Here is a 21,244-nt window from a genome sequence, read left to right as displayed (position 1 = left end):
TAACTACTGATAGAGAGCCAGCCTCTAATATCTCCTAATACCAGTGACATTAGTGTCACATTTGAAAAATATATTTTACTTCTGGACACTAAACAGTAGTAATATTTATTACTATGGGCATAACAGTGACTCAGACAGATGGATGGGTACAACAGGTTTGTATGACCGTGTGGTGCATGCATTCCCCAGTTGTTTCTGAGTTTTATGTATGCAACTTTGCATACTGTACATTTTCCACACTGATGTATGAATAATAGGCTGTAATAATAACACTGTTCACAGCTGTGACTGTTCCACCTCTGGCCCGTGGACAGCCCAGAGGCTTTCCTGGTTTTAATCACACACACACACACACACACACACACACACACACACACACACACACACACAGTGCGAGAGATAGAGAGACAGACCAGTGTCCTCACGCCCATTATTGTCCCCGCAGTGGTAGAGACGAACAATGAGTGGACTTGTCACTTCAGCATTCCTGTGTGTGTGCACGTGCGTGTATGTGTGTTCATCTACGTGCCCGTGTGTGCGCTGAGCATGCATGTGTGCATCTGCTTGTTTGTGTGTATGGGAGTGAGTAACCTGCAGCGCCCCGGGGTAAAAGAGCCAGTGAGCATTAGCAACGGAGTGAGAGCAGAGCCACAATCTCTCTCCAGACTGCGGGGTGAAAGCCAGCTAGGAGCTGGCCCGGCACTCAGTCCACCGTCACCTTATCTCAGGAGACAGGCAGACCAGTCACAGTCAGTGAGGAGCCCCGCTGCTGATAACATTGTGAATCACCATGCCGTAGCAACTAGCAACCCTCTTTCATGACCGTCGTATTCACAGTCTACAGAAAGGAGGACCACATAAGACCACTGATAAAAAGCACTCATTGAATCCTATCTTAGGGATTCATGTGTCAGCGAGGCTAGGCTGAACCTTCTGGCCAGACTTCGGAATCCCTTTTTGCCACACGGATGGTCAGAAGGTCAGAATCAGAATCATCTTTATTGTCACATCACCGAGTGATGTCACAAAGTAAAAAATAGTGGGTGAAATTTGTATTTGTGCATAGTTCCCATGATGTTATTTTTCCAAGAAACAAAGAAAGGGAAGAAGGAGATCAAGGCAGAAGGTAGAAGCTCGTTCCCCACACAAAGAGCACACTCGTAGGATCTCTCATAGATAATTTACAAACGGCACAGCCATAGGGTCTCTCAATACAAATGAGGGGTTTCCAGATATTAACAAGCTTGTTTCATCGATGAGGGATGAGATACGGCGATGTGACTGTGTGACCGAGGCGAGCACGGTGTTCCTAATCCTGTTCCTGCCCTAATGTGTCTGTGTGAACGAACGTCGGTGGCAGAGGAGATCTGAGAGGCCTTTCACTATAACCCAGGAACACAGTGCTCTTCCATTGACTGTCTGGGATGGTTGTTTAAGAGGCTTCTTACTGAATTGTACCAATGATTTATACCAGCCAGAGGGCTCCATTCCCTTAAGTGTACCATGCAGCTGTTTTAAAAGTGGAGGTCATCTAATAAAAGGTCCTTGGTGACATTCATCTCCTTACTTTATTGGAAGAGAGACACTACACGCAATACTAGGAGACGTGCTCTGTTCAAAATCTGTGAGGACAGTGTTCGGTATTTAAAAACAGACAAAAGCAGGGACATTTTCCTATAAACGTAACCCTATAAAATGGACGAATAGCAGAAATAGCCAATGTCCGCATTGCGAGCTTCTACATATTACTATTCGGTATTTAAGCCGTGATGTAAGCGCCTCCTCCAGAGATACTTCCGGGTCCGTCGGAGCGGTGTTTGAACCGGTCTGAGACTATAGAACACCCACTAAAGTCTCATTTTACCGCTTTCCTTGCAACAACAAAGCTACTGGTCCCCTTCGAGATTTCCATGAAGGTGGTTTAAATTGTCAATCACCATATCTTGGAAAAACTAACAGATTATATCTTTGGCAGATGCACCGTAGGCTTAGATAATTGTCCAATCAACACTGATTGATTCAGCCTTGCCTTAATGGATATAGAATAATGCATAATGAAAATGTATGAAGCCCCCCTACACACATACCATAAAAACAAAATCTGTCCTTGTTTATGGACACATGCTTATTATTTGCTACTTTTTCATATCTCAAGTATTTGAATAGCTTCTTGTATTTTGTACCTGGACATATTTTGCAGGCAAGGTCAGGAATTATTCCTAAACCCTTCCCTCTGAAAGTAATATAGTATAGGTTAAGTAACTCACAGACTAACTGCTCATACAGTATGTGTGCGTGCGTGTGGAGTGTGGATAGATTCTTGTTTGTATGTGTGTGAGTGCACAGTGTGTGTATTTGTATCCACACACAGAGCTTATCTCAAGCCTTCTATTTATCTAGCTGTGTAATATCTATCTTGGAGATCCTTGGCTGTCTTACAGGAGATGACTCCATCCCCAGCACACATCTACTGATTGCCCCTCAGCGCCAGGTGGGTTTAAGTGGTTTAGAGAGGACCCAGTGATGGAGTGACCCTGTCAGGACCTAGTAATAAAGACCAGTTTGATGGATCTAATCAGCTGTCCCTCGAAACCGTCTCTCTGTTGGTCAGGTGACCGGGATAAGGGGGGGTGTCTGTACATTATGTTTCTGTACACGTACACCAGGTAGGCCAATGAGAGTTTCAATCTGTGACGACGACTATAATATTTACTTTTAACTCCAGTAAACAATTGCTCAGTCAACCTTCCTTGGATTTTGGATTTTTTGGATTTTGGAAAAATGTTCCATGATTCAAGAGTATAATTGCCTATTAGTTGCTGTTGTCCTCATATTTGATAATCTACTTCAGTAATTAATGAAAGGGGGTGGCACAGCCGGTAGTGCTGTCGCCTCACAGCTAGAAGATCCTGGGTTCGATTCCCGCTGGGGACGCTGTGGGCCCTGGGGGCGTGTTCTTTCCTCCGCGTCATCAGAGCATCAGGTTGGTGAAAAGGGCCTTTCTGTGTGGAGTTTGCATGTTCTCCCCGTGTCCCCTAGGGTAGGTAGCCTCACTAAAAACATGTAGTAATCCTGGTCTCTCTGGACCTGACCCAGCCCCAATACCATAATAAAACATGGATCTCAGGTCTCGGGTATTGTCTCGGATCTTAAGTTTGGGTGGACATATGAAGACCTCTACCTCCTAGCGTCTATTGGTACCCACATACATTTCATGGCTGGAGGGGTGTAGATATTAGTCTGGAACTTTGGTGTAGAACATTTATTTCCAAGGGACGGTAAGAAACAGAATGCAACGTCACCTAAAAATGTGTCACTTTGAATAGTGGGCTCTGGGGTGAGCGAAATGTAAAAAAGTAATTTTTATTGTGGCAGATTTGTCTGGTTTCCAGGCTATCTTCTGTCAGCCACCAAACCGCATGAAACTCTGATCATTACAAGATATTCAATATGCATCAAATTACTGTATAAGGCGCAAGATGAATGCAAGTTGCGCACACCAGAATGCACAGATGTGCCTTGTGAGTTGAATGACTAAACGTGGCCTGAGGCTCATAATTGCTGTGGATTCTAGACTTCATTCATCCTCGTTAACCTCCAGGTAACGTGGTTTTGTGAATGGGGGTGGGGGGGTTGGGGGTTGTAATTGGTCCCTTGATTAATTCTTATTGGGATTGGCTGAGTAATGATGTATTATCATTCACAACCATATCTCCATCAACTCTGCTCCCTGCTGGCCCTATCATGGACACTGAACAGATATTATATTTGTTCATTCAATTTCATGAATAAATAAAATTAATTTTTAATTCCATAAATTAGAAAACACATGTTTAACCCATTCTGACCTGAGATCAGATTCATACGAGGTTTCCACTAGGACACACACTGGTCTGATGAACCCATTCTGACCTGAGATCAGATTCTAAAAAATGTCAGTCGTTCTTCGATTATTCAAAAATAGCAGACCTAAAAGCTCGTAGCGCGCCACTCGGTGGCGCGCTACGAGCTTGTAGATCTGCTATTTTTCAATAGCTAAAGCATAACATGATGCCAACACCAAAACGGGTTCCCGTTCAGAATGGGTTAAGAAGTAGTGAATATAGCAGATCTACGAGCTCACAATGTGGTGCGGCGAGTTGTGAGCTTGTAGATCTGCTATATTCCCTAGTTTGAGTCCCAGGCAAACATCTAATTTTAGTAATCACGTTCTAAAACGTACTGTATGGGAACCACTGTCATAGCCTATTGTACGTGTTTGGAGAACCCCTTCGAGGAACAGCTGGCATTCCTTTGAAATTCACACAGAATGACTACAGAAGTGTTGAGGCTCCCAAAGGCCAACATACTGTAAGCCAATACATCAACAATGCAATGCAATCAACACAGCGTCAGACTGCACCCATATAATAACATGAGTAGTTGGTACTCAATTTAAATGTGCTTTTTGCATACAGTTGCACACTTCCATCCCGAGTTATGACTTTTCCCTGCCTGCGTGCGTGCCTGCGTGCCTGCGTGCGTGCGTGCGTGCGTGCGTGCATGCATGCGTGCGTGTCGCGCACATGTGTGCGTGACGCGTGCAGGCCTGCACTTTGCGAGGTGGCTTAGTTTGGACCTCATTAGGGCTTGGCAGTACATTATGCTGCTGTACTGGTTTGTGTTTAATCAGATGGACTGCCAGCATTATTAATAACTGTGGAAGAGAGAGAGTAAAGGATAGATGGAGGGAGAGAGGAGTGCTGACAGAGAGCTACACTATATAATAACTTATTGTATCCCAGACCTCTGCCCCCCCCCCCTTCTCTCTGTCTCTCTGTGTCACACGCACACACACACACACACACACACACACACACACGCGCACGCACATACACACATTACATTTACTTAAGTACTGTACTTAAGTACAATCTTGAGCTATTTGTACTTTACTTGAGTATTTCCAATACTTTTACATCTACTCCACTACATTTTGGCTCCAAATATTGTCCTTTTACTCCACTACATTTATTTGAAAACTTTGGTTATTAGTTACTTTTAATTATATTATTGATTAGTATTACAAAACATACATTAACCACTTCAGCCCTATATACATTTCGGCCATTTGAAAATAGCAGATCTACAAGCTCACAATTCTAAAGATTTTTATACATTTGACAACATTCTGCATAATGAGTACTTTTCGATGCCAAATTGTCAATACTTTTGTACTTTTACTCAGTATTTAAATATTGCAGAATTGATACTTTTACTTAAATAAACCACCACTGATGCACGCACGCACACGGGGTACACACTAGCCCTCCTCAATCCCTCCACTGTTGCAGACGCATCGCTGCATAATAGTCTGGATGTAAGCTCATCAAATGGGTAGCGAGGAGGAGAAATAAACTTTGAAAACTCCGCTGGCCAGATGATGATGCATTACAAATGTTACAAAAATATCTAACAGTGGGGTTTGACTTGTGGATGACTCGCTGAAATCTGTGTCTCAACAAGTGTCCGGGGAGGATACAACCTCTCTCCATCTCATTGCTATTCAGAGACTCTGTGAGTGAGAGATGTAAACAACCACAAAGATCACCACACTAGACGTGTTGCACAAGACACACACTGTCTCTCTCTGTATCTCTGTATCTCTGTATCTCTCTTTCTCTCTCTCTCATAGACTTTTGGGGGTTCTTATTAATGAGGTTGGCTGCTGGACAAAATATACACTTGCACTCACACATTTGCGCGAGCACACACACACACACACACACACACGCACACGCACGCACCGACACAAGCTTTAGCCCATGCCCCCCTTATCTTGCGTTCTCCCTCTCGTCTCTCTGTCTCTGCCCCGCACTAACGCTCGCGCACACACAACTCTCTCTCTCTCTCTGTCTCTCTGTCTCTCTCTCTCTCTCTCTCTCTCTCTCTCTCTCTCTCTCTCTCTCTCATTCTCAATCTGTCTCGCGGCTCTCGCCCTCTCAAGGTCTGCACAGCAGCAGTTGGCGAGTAGTGCAGCATATCGGAGTGGAGCAGGGAAGGGAAGGGCATACAGAGTGGCCCCTGCGCCGGGCGCACCGCGGTACGCTGGAACACAGGGGGGAATGATCGCTGTGCTCACGTTGAGTCGTTTCTCTCCACAGAGCTGCAACAAGCGGACAAACAGCCAAGCCCCTCCTCTCCCGCCACTCAGGAACTGATGACAAGGCTGGGCTTCTTACTGGGAGAAGGGATCCCGGGTACGGCTCGCATACCTATGGACGACAAGAATGAAAAGAAGGTATTTGGATTTATTTTTGCTCTCCCTCACTGCCTCCCTCCCTCCCTCAATCCCCCATCCTGTCTTCGCACCACCACCACCTCCCACAGCATGCAGCTGCTGTCGCTACTGCAGCATGCGGATAGATACATGGATAGATACATAAGGTAGACAAGGGCAGAGAAGGGAGGGGAATGGGAGGAGGGAGTTCAGAGAGTGCAGGAGAAAAAGAAGAAGTGATGTTGGACCGAAACAAACCAGGGGTAACTATCTCAAAACTGCTGTTAGAGGCAAACAAGGGGATGTTTCAAGACCATGTAGCCACCCCCTTGTCTCCAACACACACACACACACACACACACACACACACACACACACACACACACACCTCAGTAACTTGAGTGCTGTTCCTGGAGCTCTTGAACATGTAGAAGAGTGTTTCCAGAAATAGTTTATGTCCATGATTGAGCCTTCGCTTGTTTGGTCGTGCTAATTAATCTGGGGCTGTGTTGAGAGCAGAGAGCACAGGCCGGTTCACTCATTCGTCGTGTGTGCGTTTTGGACACATTTTGACACACAGCTGGTCATTTCAGGAACCCTTTAAGAGGCTTATACAGTATTGTGTGAGTCACTTTCATTAGGTGGGATGTCAAATGAGCACGTTTGGGCTACATATTGTGATGTTAGTTAACTACTTATGGGTCTGTTTTTACAGTTAAAAAAGATTTTAGCCTTCATGTTGGCTCTTCAGAACTCTCACAACGAAGGGTCATCTGCCAAGGATTTCACTCATTCCTCCTCCTCCATACTGCTGTTTTACAACACAGACCTACTGTAGTCTATATTGCAGTTATTTCAACGCTAGAGTAAATTATTAAATGTCATTAAGGTGTAATGCTATCAGCCCGGTATGCTGGGCTGCAGGCTTCCACCTCCTGTAGTCTCTGAAACCGTCTGTGTCACAGCCTACACTCTTTTCCTCAAGTGTAGCAACACGTGGGAGAGATGAAGAATAAGAGTTGATTGGAAATGTTAGGCACAATTAAACCCTGATGTCCTCCAGCGTGGAGCTTTTTGCAAGTGTTTGTTGTCTTTAGCCCAATTAGACCTGAGGACGAATCTGTGTCACCATAGCTTTTAACCATTATTTAAAACTTCAGCTATTGACAAATAGCAGATCTACAAGCTCATAGGTCTACGAGCTCTACAAGCTTGTAGATCTGCTATTTTCTTTTAATCGTGGAAATGTGTGCAAATCTTTGAATGTATATTATTTCACAGCAAACGTTTTTAACTAAAAAAAGATTGCTTCTGGAACAACATCTTTTCAGATGGGGGTAGTAGTTTGAGAACCGCTGACACAGAACCGTAGGGTTTTCAGAAAACTGTCATTTGTAGAACCTAGTGCTCAAATATCAATGGGATAGGATGGCCAAGTTCTCCAGCTATAATAGGATAGATAACTGAATATCAATGGGATAGCCTGGATAGGGGCCCAGGCCACGTTCTCTAGCTATAATAGGATAGATAACCGCACACGTTCAGGAAGCACTCAACCTAGTTACTGTCTGGCACCAGTATACTGCAGCAGGACAGTGGGGCGGGGGGTAACGTTTACTTTGGGAGTATAATGGTTGTCATCTAGCTTAAAGGAAGATGCCGCCATTGTATGGCCGGTCAGAAAAGAATGGTAATGCGACAAAGGTTACGGAGAATATCTATTGTGCTTGGTAGAGTTGAGAGTTTCCCTCGCCGGATTGTCTATAGTGTTGTTAAATGGTAAATGGTGCATTTATATAGCGCCTTTATCCAAGGCGCTTTACATAGATTGTGCATTACATTCACCCATTCACACACCGATGGCAGCGGAAACCATGCAAGGCACCAACTAGCACATCGGGAGCAATTAGGGGTTCAGTGTCTTGCTCAAGGACACTTCGACAGTAACTCTGGGGGAGCCCGGGTTCGAACTGGCAACCTTGCGGTTCCCATCCAGGCACTCTACCCCTGAGCCACCGCCGCCCTTCCCGATGTGAGTGTACAGTGAAGTACCCATGCAGTGTATGCCTTTCATGTGAAAAGGCTAGTTTTTTTTTGTGAAGGAATTTACATTGCTTTCACATGGTCAGAGTCAGTTGTTTTGGGATAAAACAAGGGCAAGTGGAATCAAATCATATTGTACGGCTCTCCTCCCAAATAAGGTGAAAAAATGCTGTTTGGACTGCACGGCTAAAGAATGTGCATACGAATGCCAGTTGTTGCTGAACGTGAAACACACGTTTTTAGGTGATGTCAGACTCATTGATTATCACTGAAAACTACTGCTGTGACCAGTGGTGGAAATAGTACCCACATGTTTAAGTAAAAGTGTCAATATGTAAATGTCCTCTGTAAAAGTCCGGAATTCAACATTTAATTGAGTACTGAGTGCAGAATGTCCCATTTCACAAGTTTTCAAATGTGTGAAACTCTTTTGAAAATCGCAGATCTACAAGCTTTGTGAGCTTGTAGATTGGCTATTTTCAAATGACCGAAATGCATATAGGGCTGAAGTGGGCTGAGTTTAGTAATAATCTAAATCTACAAAGTAACTAGTAACTATGTTTTGAAATAAATGTAGTGGAGTAAAAGTACAGGAAATTGGAAATATCAGAATACGGCAGATTACCATGTTTTAACATCCAGGTTACTCACTCGCAGACCATTGCAAGAAACGGTGTGTGTTAGCAGTAGACCACACTGTTTATCTTTTGCCAGAAACGGTAATATGTCGGGAGCAATGCGATAAAAAAAATCACAAATCACATCCGAACCAAAGTTGGATGATGATCACCACAGACAGCGCTCGTAGTTTCAGAGATACGAGGCAAGGAAGATCCTACTTTGAATGGGAGCTCTATGGGGCCGTGCACAAAAATCCTGGTGGGTGACGAAGGCATTGCCTAGCAACCGGGTCAGTGTTGCATTTTTATTTTCAGCGAGTTTCAGTTTCATATCGATAAAGTACATTCATTATTTTCCTGCCATCTACGAACATATTCGGATCCCCCCCCCCCCCCCCCCCACTAGGGTACGGCAGGTGCCAACTATGTACATGTTCGTACCCGGCTATGCAACACCTCCGTCCCCACCAGCTATGGGTTCTTTACTCCATTTAGACTCCATTAAAGCAGGATTTTCAAAGCCCTGTATCTCTAAAGCTTCGGGCGCTGTCCATGGTGAGCCGTCGCGCATCCGACATATAACCGTTTCTGGTGAGAGGTAAAGGGTGTGCGCTAATGCTCATGATGGCTCCTCCCAACAACAACCCTCCCTGATAACGTTCCACTACTGGTGGTTGATTATCACTGGGTGAAAATTCCTCCTGTGACCCCCTCTCCATCCAGTGCTCTGTGACCAGCCAGGGGGGTATCAGTCCCTGCTCCACCCTGACCAGCAGCACGGCCTCCCCCTGCACAGACAGCCCGTGTTCCACGCTCAACAGCACCAGCAGCAGCCACCGGCCCCTCCCTCTCAGCCGCTCCAGTCCCTGTGGGACCATCACCAGCCCCAGCTCCACACTCGAGAGCAAGGACAGTGGCATCATAGGTGAGTGTGTGTGTGTGTGTGTGTGTGTGTGTGTGTGTGTGTGTGTGTGTGTGTCTGTCTGTCTGTCTGTCTGTCTGTAAAAGTAGTGGAAATTGAAAATACTCAAGTAAAGTGCAAATACCTCAAAATTGTACTTAAGTACAGTACTTACTTACTGTAAGTAAATGTACTTGGTTACTTTAGTTTACATCCACGTTCAAAATTTTAATGGTGCATTAGTCTCTTCACCAATCTCGGCCAATGCTTCTCGTTTAGGTCGCGATTTTGCCAAAACAATCCCGCGTCACATCGACAGGTTCATGGTTTTCCCATTTAACTGACAGCTTCTTTGTGGGGTGTTGAAAAGCATTTGGTGTCAGATGGTATTCGTCCACAACAGAGTGTCAGTGATATGGTTCCGCTATGGGAGAGCACTGGGGTGACAGTTCCAGTGGTACAACGCTGTACAGTATCTCCAGTAATAGGCCTGTAAGATAGCTGGGGATTTACACAAGCTGACAGGAAGATGACTTTGGCCTATTACTGCATTAATCCCTAGGCGATTCCTCCTTGCAAAGCTTCCGATGGCTTGCGAAAATGTTTAGAAATTCATTGTGACAATGGATTTGTAATGTTTTCTGTTGGGGATTCAATGAAGATTTGTAGCATGTTGTCGCTACCCAGGATACGCAATTAGTCTCTTTTTGGCGGTTTAAGTTGCAGCAAATCTCTGGACATTGGTTGATTTAAAAAATAAAAAGTAGGGCATGGAGTAGCTATATTAACCTTTTCATTTTCCCTGGGCAGTGTAACTAGGCCATCACAGTTTACGGTTCATCACGGCAAAAGCCAGACCTGGCTCAACAACTTGCATTACCCATAGCGTGAATGCGATGCACTTGACATATCTGATAGCCATGACTCATATAAAGGCCCCCCAGAGCAGTATCATAGCTAGCTGCTCAATAATTCATGTAAGCCTTGATATAGTACCTGCCTGAGTAAAGCATTGATGTCACGCCATGCCCAGCACCACCCTGGTTAAGACGTATAGTCCCCCGTCCCCCGTCCCTCCAAGGGAAACACGGGACTAAAGGACACACAGGGTTGAGACTAGATGGTAGAAAGAATCTTCCAGTCCTGGGTGGGAAGGCAGAACCTTTGCTCAGAGCTGAAAACTATTCACACTGGCAGATGCAAAAGATGCAAAGCTACACAGCGTATATGTAGCTTTTATCTTTGTAGCTGAAGTTGAAACCAGCTCACTACTTTGTAGCTTTGTAGCTGTCGGATGTAAATTTGTACCTTCATGTCGCTGGCTTCCATTGAAAATTGATGGTAGACTGTGTCTTTGCATCTGCCCGTGTGAACGCAGCATTACGGACACGGTAGATTTGCTTTCCAGGTGTGTTACCTCATAACCTGCCTGGAGGATGACCCTGTTAGGCTTACAAAAAAGGGCACATCCAGATAGTCCTACTTGTGTTTAGGCCCATCATGAGCAAGGATGAAATGTAGCCTATCCCCTGACCAGTGACCCCAACAAAAGTGTCCATCAAAGTGCTGGTTCGATTTATGCTACCAGCATTGGACTGAGACTGTGTGTCACGAATGACTAAAAAATATTAGCACTGGCAAACATCAGGGTGTAGGTTGCTGGGCCTTGGATGTGTTTTTTTGTGTTTATTTTATGTTCGTATTTATGATGAATCGATGATGCAATGCACCGCAGCATTGTGAAATCCAGATCAGCATTGGTATATAATATGTGATGCAAGCCCAGCCCAGCCAGTCGGTCTCAATCCTCTGCATCCAGCACCCTGCCAGCGTGTGCTTTTGGACCGCTGCTCAGCTTTTTGGATAGCACTAGCATGGCCAGGGTGGCCCAAGCACAGTATTAAGGGATTTTACTTCACGTTAGCCACAAAATCCAAAACTATTCGATGTAATTTTTCCCCACAAGTCCTTCCTCTCAGACTCTAAGCTTGCTTTTCTGGGATAGGCTACATGGAATTATTTATTTTGCAATACAGAATCCAAACAAAAATGGTTACAATGAGCATATTATGCCTGTTATTATGCTTTATTATATACAATACTGTGTCCTCCAGTGAAAAAGAGCAGAAAAGAATGGGATGATAAAAGATGTGATCGGACGAGGCTAGGCTATGGAAATGAATGCCATAAATCTACCCCATCATAGCTGGCTAGTTCTCATTTGTGCAAGCTAAATGTAGCGATGTGAGATCAGATGTGAGATCAGTTGTCAGTGATAGTGTTGATAAGGTCAGTGAGGGACGAAAGGCACTTTTGTAGCATTAAAGGTTCTCTGTTCATTATCTGTTCAGAAGCTTTCTCATTCTAGAGATGAAGACAAAGACAAATGTTCATAAGAGAAATGACTCATCGTTGTCCGTCTCGTAAAAGTATCAATACTGCAACGTACGTAAGTCCAAGTCTGATATCCGGAATGTACTTACTACTTACGAGTAAAAGTACAAAAGTATTGGCATCAAAATGTACCTAAAGTACTCATATTGCAGAATGTCCCATTTCACAAGTTAAAAAATGTGTAAATATCTTTTGAAAATAGCCGATCTACAAGTTCACAATGCGTCACGATGCGACACATTGTAGATCTGCTATTTTCAAATGACCGAAATCTATATAGGGCTGACGTGGTTAATGTATGTTTTCTAATCAAAATCAAAATCTACAATGTAACTAAAGTTTTCAAATCATTGTAGTAGAGTCAAAGTACAATATTTGCCTCTTGTAGTGAAGTAGAAGTAAACAAATTGGAAATGGTACAAATACCTCAAAATTGTACTTAAGTAAATGTACTTAGTTACTTTACACCACTGCGTTTCATTCATTGTTTTCTCCCTCGGTTTTCCGCTTTCTTTGCAGCCACCATCACCAGTTCCTCTGAGAATGACGACCGCAGCGGCTCCAGCCTGGAATGGAGTAAGGACGGCAGCCTGAGGCAGGGCAGCGCAGCGGGGGCTCACCATGGCCTGGCACCCAGCGGGGCGCGGGCCGACACCTGCTCTCCTGTGGCAGAGGAAGACTCAGGGGGTGCCAGCGGTGTCCCGGCGGCTGATTCTCCGTCCAGGACGGAGCAGCAGCAGCCCAGCACGTCGGCCGCAGCATCGGCGGGCGCAGCTGCATCGCCTCCGCAACCTCCGAGTCACCCGTCCGAGGGCCCTGTTCAATACCCGCCGCACACCACCTCATCCCTCATGATGCCTCGGCCCAACTCTGTTGCAGGTAAGAGCTGTTTATTGCTTGTTGATTCTGCAAAACAAATGCAGATGGAGAAGGTTAGCTTGGCCTTTCTCCTGAGGACCTTCTCCCTCGTAATATTATTATCCTAAGCTAAACTTTTTTGCACTCTCTGCAAATGTGACCGTAATCCATTTTGAGCCCACCTGGCTGGCTTGTGGTTGCGGACCTCAAAAAAGAATTGCTGCTCTGTTCTGATTATGGCCCGTGACTTATAGTCTGACAAGAAGTGTGTCCTCTCATTTCCCGGCTGAGCAAGTTGAGAGAGGAAGATGGAGTGGTTAGAGATCACGGGCGGGCACATCCGTGATGTGCCAATTCAGCGGGCTCGTTGAAGCTCACAGCACAGGCGGGAGAGTGGATGGGAGAGTAAGCAGTAGATGGAGGGGGGTTAAAAGAGAAAAGAGTTTTGTTATCGAGGGGTCGAGGCTGCCGCGTTTTCTGCGTGGAGGAGGAGGGATTAGGCAGCTGTTGGGTGTTGTGGCTTGGCACTGTCACGTATAAGACAAGAGGACAAGCCGATGTCTGGCCCAATCCGTTATGCATTCCTTCTCCAGGAGCCGGTGCCTGTTATGGCTCAGCCCTGCTGTATCCACACAGCTGTCAGTGTTTGGTATAGCCCTCCTGAATGGGGCTATATCACCGTTTCCCAAACACTGGGTCGCGGACACATTGTTATGGGTCCCCTTATTTTTTGTTTCCTAAATCTGGTTTTTAATCATTGTTATTTCAAAACATTTTTGTACGTTCCCATAAAAGCTAAACTTTTCATGAATTAAAAACCAAAATTCAATGATTTTTTCAGTAACTTGAAATTCCATAAATTAGAAGAGAAGAAGGAATGAAAATAACCGATCTACAAGCTCACAACGCGGTGCGAAGCGACGCGTTGTGAGCATGTAGATTGGCTCTTTTCACTAGTTTGGGTCTCAGGATAATGTCTAATTTCTGTTTTGGGTTATGGGCTAAAAAGTTTGCGAACCATTGGTTTGTATGCTTTTAGCACAAAGCTCCTGTTATATTTTACGTCCTGTGTTACCTGAAGTCTGGCTGGATATCCACAAATGTCATTTAGTGCAAGTACAGTATGTTGCTCCCTATGAATCTCACTTTCTTGGCTTTTGTTCGTGGTAAAATAAGTATTCATTTGCCCGTCTGTTGCCTCTTGATATTTTGGATGCAATGTTTGCCAGATATACCCACTGACTTTTTAGTAAGCTTCGCCCAATAATACTTGGAAATGGCAAGCAAACATGCCATTGTTTGCAGTGCACAAACCTGCCCACGGTAGCATTTCACACGCTGTTTACCTCTGGTGCACAACACGTTAATCTTTACAACCTGCTGATGAATCTATAGCCGTATTGTAAACCCTAAAGAAGTGCACACATTGCATTATGCTGAAGACTCCTGCTGGATTGTTGAAAGTTAAATGATTATTCCAACGGTCCATCAATACCCCTTTTTTACATTCCCTCGTTAATATATCTGACAGTGTGGAGCGAGACTGTCCCGTAAAGCCAACAGCCCAGGACGTCTTTGACCGTGTTACATTGTGCATGTATGTGTGTGTGTGTTTATCTGTGCCTCCGTCTGAGCCCAGTGTGTGTGTGTGATTCCATTCCGTGTGTATACGATCCAGGAGTTTATGGGCTGATGTCCAGTACAAGTAAAAGTCTGCAATTCAAAATGTACTTGAGTAAAAGTACAAAAGTATTGGCTTCAAAATTTACTTAAAGTACTCATTAGGCCTGTTTCAAGATTTCAAGTATATAAAAAATATTTTTAAAGTAGCATACAAAGCCACATGTTGCCCGCTCAAAAATAAAGTAATCAATTAAACGCATCCAGTCTGCAAGGACCTTAATTCTGCATCAGCATCTTATAAAACTACACTTCCGGGTCTGAAATCAATGTCACTACTAAATGATGTCATCCTGTATGTTGTGTGCGACGGGCTCAGATTGAGTCATTCCGTTTGGTGTGTGTATGGTCCAGGAGTTTATGGGCTGATGTCATGGCTCCTCGGCGGCGATGCCCTCTGGGGTCTGTCGGATTCACACCTCCGATTTTACGCTGGACAAAGTCGCCCCCGGGGAGAGAGGACAGCAAGGACACGGAAAGACAACTTCATTTATGGCTCAGGCCAATATATGATCCTGTCACACCACAGGGGCCAGGGACGGTGACTTGGTGGAGGGGTCGGGGTGGGGTGTTGCATACAGCCGTGTGTGTATCCCAGCTCCTGACCTTGGAATTGTATTCAATTCAATTCAGTTAGAAGCAAACAATTTAACCTTTATGCGATTATTCATGTGATGCATTACATTGCATTCAATTTAAATAAATAAATGAGACCGGTGTGGGACAAAGTACCTCAATAAGTAATCACTGCAGTCAATAAAATGCAGGGTGTCCATTATTGCAATGTCCTTAACTTAATGGATTATCCAATCCGTGCAATGCGGCATATTCTGGCACCTGATGAAATCCATCTGTAGAATCAGGCAGTGTCACCTTACTGTAGCTTTTAACCACCTCATATTATTATAAATACTTTATTATAATATTTTGAGATGGAGGTCACTGGACAATTTTTTTTAAATTCTAGGGGTCCTTGACATGAAAAGGTTTGAAAACCACTGCCATAGAAACAGGTTTTTCAGAAAACTGCTTTTGAGTTTTTCTCAAAGTCGTGAGGATCAGGATGATTGATGCACAAAATGCGTTGCCATGGACACGCCTTAGTGTCCAGCCCCACGCTGTCCCCTTTGCCCCAGCAAGTGCCCAATTACAGCCAGCCGATGTCACACTGTGCCCTGAACTAGCCTCCATAGGAGGGACCTGTCATCATGTGATTGGCCCTCTGTCACACACTAATCTGTCAGAGCAGAGAGAGAGAGTGTGAGTGTGTATCTATGGGCCCTATTTTCGTCAGTGCTAAACCCCTTATCCCTAAACTTGTTTGCCCTTTTTTTTTTTTTTTTTACTATTTTGAAAAACATATTCAAATTGTTAGCTAGCCACATCAACACGTTGTGAGCTTGTAGATCAGCTATTTGAACTATTCAAAAATCACACCCGTATGTGCGTTTACAAAACAAACATGAACTAAAGACAAACATTAAACCTGTGTATAGGAGGGGCTAGCACCCCTCAAAAAGGCAAAGACATTTAGGGATAAGAGGTTTAGCACTGACGAAAATAGGGCCCCATGTCAGAATAAGAGACGGGTAACTAGTATGGCAGAGTGTGGTACAGAGTTAGCGCAGAGTGTGGTACAGTGTTGGCCTGGAAACCAGACAAATCTGCCATTGCAAAAGGGGAAAAAATCACACACGTGTGAAGTGAGGGGTGCTCTTATCATCGTACATCATCATGACGTAAAATGGACATATTTTAAAATGGACATTTGCTCAGACACTATGGCGTAAAATTGTCCATTCATTGTCAATGGGAATTTAATGTTTGTTTAAGATGATGTTTGTGGACGGTAACTAATAGCTGGATGTAGGCTAGCGCCCCACAAAAATGCCCCCCCCCCCCACCCCTTGGCCTGGCACCGCTCAGTTGTGATTGGATTTCACTCCCTCCATATGCAAATATGGGGCTAGTTTATCACCAGGCAGAGTAATTTTTTTAAATCCACCCCTAGGTTCCACACAGAGATTCCAGACTAATACTGTATCTATACGCAGTGATAATAGTCTGGCCATGTACAGACTACAGCGAAGTCTCTCGTAGCCAGATGGTCGGTGATCTCCACCAACCAATTATGTCTGGGGAAATCTAAATTCATTGTATGGGCTGGAACAGCGGAGAAAACGGCTGCAACAAACCTACACCCACTGCTTTAACCAATGCTGATACGGTCCCAATGTGAAGAACCACCTTAAAGTCTTAATATTGGTTCTACAATGCAGTTATTATTTTTTATCTCAGAATTGTTTTCACCCAGCCCCTACATGAAATCCCCAGATGTGTCTGTAGGCTCATCACTATGCAAGACTATGTACAGAGAGTTGGAGGGCCGGTAGTGGAGTCTATTGTTTATTAACATTATGACTGTGGCCTGTTGGTAAATAGCTTAAGCCCAACACACACCGTCTGTAAAGCGGGTGCGCAGCGACGTGGCACAGGCGGTGCAGCAACGCCTGGAAAATAGAACAGTGGCGTATCGGAGCGTCAGGCGAGGCGTGAACGCGCACCAGCGTGCGTCGGACGCCGCCAGTGTGGGATAGGTTCATTGAAAATAACAGAGGCGGCTGTTTTGACGCACAGCGTTCGCAGACGGTGTGTGTTGGGCTTTACACAGGGCCGGAATTGCAGAGATTACTACTCGAGTGCTTCTGTTACCACTGATCAATTGACTAGTGAAAACAGCCGATCTACAAGCTTGTAGAGCTTGTAGATCGACTATTTTCACTACTACTTAAGTATTTGTTTTCTAAATTTATGGAATTTCATAGATTTTTCTTTAATTATTTCTTCATGAAATTACAGAAAAAAAAGGTTTTTAATTCATGAAAAAGGTAGCTTTTTGGGAATGTTTTTGAGAATGTTTTGAAATAATAATTAAAAACAAAATGTGGGAAACAAAAAAGGAAAGGGACCCATAAAAATGTGGACGCGACCCAGTGTTTGTGAACCAGTGGTATATAAGGGGAATGTTGTCACATAAAGCTGCAGGGAGCGGAGGCACGGCAAAAGGCCCCATGTGGGTTTTGTGCATCTGTCTATTGCCATCAGCTGCTGTATAGTGCGTTTAGTATGTCAGCTATGCATTAGGAATGTCCACACGTTGCTCAGAAGTGTCGTTTGCGCTGCCGTAGCGATCACACACAGTGACTAGCTTGTCATCAGGCTGCTATGAGAACTCAAGCAGCGTTCCTCTGAGCCTGCATCTGCTGTGGCTGCTTGCACAAACGTTAACACACAGCACCTGTCTCATGGGACAGATCTGAATTCAAAGTTAGTCTCTTTCTCTCTGTCTCTCTCTCTCTCTGGGTCTCTGCCTCTCTCTCTCTCTCTCTCTCTCTCTCTCACTCTCTCTCTCTCTCTCTCTCTCTCTCCCACTCTCTCTGGACTGTGTTTAATTCTATTGTTACTTGATAGGAGCTGTCTGAAGGAGCTGGTTTCTGACTCTCTGTCATGCATAGTAAATGTTTCAGCCAGCGCTGAAATGCAGCATTGCAGTTATAAAGACAGCACTGTTGGAATGGTGCCATGCTAACTGCCAATGTCTGCCATGGCACATCTGTTCCTTTGGTGGAGGTGAGAACTCCACTGACAATGAGATTGTTGCGACAAAATTAGTTAAACACAATATTGTCTCCTCTTTAATTAACATGGATTCTTGCTCTAATCTGATAGCTGTCACACTCCGGCCACACTTTGTTATGGCTAGAGAAGTGGAGTACATGTATAGTACTGGAATCATCCATCTGTGCCAAGTTTGGAAACTTACAGTAGCGTTACAATCACTGTGTTGAAATTTACAATCACTGTGTTGAAAGTTAAAACAAGCGAGTTGGCCACCTCCACAAGAATACATATGTCACCCATCATGTTTTCAACAATCAATCTGGTTGATTTCAGCCTCCTCTCCTCCCTTGCTCTCCTCCCACACAGAATCCTTTGCTTCTCCGTTTAGTCATACAGTAGGCTTTTTACTAATGGTGTACAACTGTTGGTATCTCATGTTTTGGTTTGATTTTCAATGCTTAGGGTCATGATTTGATTCCATTCATGATTCAATTCAGTATGTAAGGAGATTTCAGGATCTATTCCAGTCCCCCGTGAACTAACAAAGGCAGAGTAAAGTGTGCTTAAGGTTTTTATCAACTACTCACTATAATATAAACACACAAAGGCAAACACAAAAAGGACTAACTTGAAGTACTGTAATTAAAAAATAACTTTAATTCTTATATTGTACAAGCTGTCTCCATGCAGTTGAGGGAGGCTATGGTTGGGATCCTCGTAGTAGTAATGCTACCCAAACAGTAGCCTCGGTATCCAGGCTTTTCTTTCCGTTCGCATTCGGCTCAACAGGGACTCAGCTGATGAAAGGTGGACAGCATTTTCCCCAGTGCAAACATCATCACAGGTGTCTTGACATATCAAACAGAAATTGCCTGTGACATGGGCCCAGTAATGATATATGCAAATGTTATTACTGTATGTAAAGTGGTGTCTGCCCAGGGGTGAATGAATACCAAATGAGGTGACAGAACAGCAAGAGACGGACACTGACAGACGACTCGCACATTCCGTTTTGCTATCCGTCTGTAGTCACCGATAAGATGTATGTGTTTCACACACAGTTTATCTTAGCTCTGATCTAAGTCATTCTCATTTCACTGAAATGTGACTATTCAACACCTTCATAGGATTTCAAGGTTGGATTTCCTCCCACATCTGTTATAGATTTAAGCCATCCATGACAAAATCCGTCTCAAAGGTTCCTAGGTTCCTTTTGCCACTCTTTGCTAGGCTTAGATAATAAGATTTCTATTTTTAATTCATCTCAGTTAAGCTAAAGACTTATGGAGTCTAAAGGGCCACATTAAGTCTGGCCACTGGAATTCCATGGTTTTGAAATCCTAGCTTGAGCTGCTTGTGGTTGGGCTCTTCAGACAGTGAGATTGAGTTAGGGTCACTCTGGCCGCTGAACGGTGCCATAGTGCACTGCTACTATGTGCTGGTCCACATTGTTCAGCCATGCACGGTTGGACTTGTGGTGAGTTTCAGCCCAATTCCAGCGCTAGTTTACACTCCCAATTCGCCTACTGTTCCTCCTCCTCTTCATCACCCATGCTCCATGAGAGGATCACTGAGGTTGTGTCCACAGTTATATGATGGCTCCAGATGCAAGTCTGTACCCTGTTGATGAAGTGAGACGGGTGGTAGGGAGCGCTCCGCTGTGTTCATTGGGGGGAGGATTTACTATTCTGTGCCTCTCGGGTCACAACTCGGACGGGGCTCAAGCAAACTTGAGCCACGAGAGACACCACCAAGCGAGCTAAAGCGAGCGAGTTGCCGTGTCGAACATTGCGAGACGGCGCCCCTACGTCTTAAACTATAAGGCGAAAGTCCGGGGCATAAAGCTAGTTCGCTTGATGGACAGCTTCGCGGTTCTGTTGCTTCTCTGCCCAGGTCCCTGGTAGAATCATTAAGGCCTATTCATAGTCCAGTTTTCGGTGAAGAGGTGACCACAGAGAGGTGTGTTGTGTGAGCGGTGATCACCGCAGCGTGGCGTCATTTTGTAGTTTTCGGTGGCCACCTCTTCACTGAAAACTGGACTATGAATAGGCCTTTTTACTGTACTGGAGTAAAGGTTAAATCTGTGTCTCATTACAACGGGGTGATGTTATCTTCTCCACCTGCTTCACATGTAGACATTTCTCTGTATAGGTCTGCCTAGAATGTTTCACAGGTTCACTTGGGTTACCCAGTAACTGTCTGAAATGATCACATCCTCTCACACTGGTGAAGAAACTGAGCATAACACGTCTGGCTTCCATCATGTACACTGTACTGTAAATTCATGTTTTATTTGGTACATTATTTGACGATGTGCGCTGCTGAAATGACTGGCTCTTGTCAAGTCGGCCTTTGGAGCGACGTCTGTAGCTTGTTCATAGTTGTCACTAGGTACCTTTACTTAAGTACTGTACTTACAATTTTGAGATATTTATACTTTACTTTCCAAATTCCAATACTTTTACTTCTACTCCACTACATCTCAGAGGCAAATATAGTACTTTTACTCCACCACTACAATCATTTGTTACTTTTATATTATTATTACAAAAAATACATTAACCACTTCAGCCCTATATACATTTCGGCCAATTGAAAATAGCCAATCTACAAGTTCACAATGCGTTGCGATGCAACACATTGTGAGCTTGTAGATCTGCTATTTTCAAAATATTTGTATACACATTCTGCTTTGGTACTTTAACCCATTTTGGGCGGGAACCCCTTTTGGTGTTATAAACATTATTTTATAATTTAGCTATTGAAAAATAGCAGCTCTACAAGCTCATAGCGTGCCACCGAGTGGCACGCTACGAGCTTGTACTGTAGGTCTGCTATTTTTTATTTAGAATATTCTTTATTTATTTT

General features: G+C 44.3%; 1 protein-coding gene across 3 annotated transcripts in view; it reads left to right on the top strand.

Moving 5' to 3' along the window:
- tanc1b (tetratricopeptide repeat, ankyrin repeat and coiled-coil containing 1b) overlaps window positions 1-21,244 on the top strand; it is a 140,063-nt gene that overhangs the window by 61,772 nt on the left and 57,047 nt on the right. For all 3 annotated transcript variants that reach the window (XM_080786507.1, XM_080786508.1, XM_080786506.1), the window contains 3 exons: window positions 6,144-6,280; window positions 9,646-9,847; window positions 12,737-13,096. In XM_080786507.1, the coding sequence (XP_080642633.1) occupies window positions 6,144-6,280; window positions 9,646-9,847; window positions 12,737-13,096 (699 nt within the window). The remainder of the gene's footprint in view (window positions 1-6,143; window positions 6,281-9,645; window positions 9,848-12,736; window positions 13,097-21,244) is intronic.

The sequence above is a fragment of the Protomyctophum bolini genome (assembly GCF_963924005.1).
Source record: "Protomyctophum bolini genome assembly, chromosome: 16".
NCBI lineage: Eukaryota > Metazoa > Chordata > Actinopteri > Myctophiformes > Myctophidae > Protomyctophum > Protomyctophum bolini.
The sequence above is the reverse complement of the archived record's forward strand: the minus strand, read 5'-3'. Positions and strand labels throughout refer to the sequence as shown.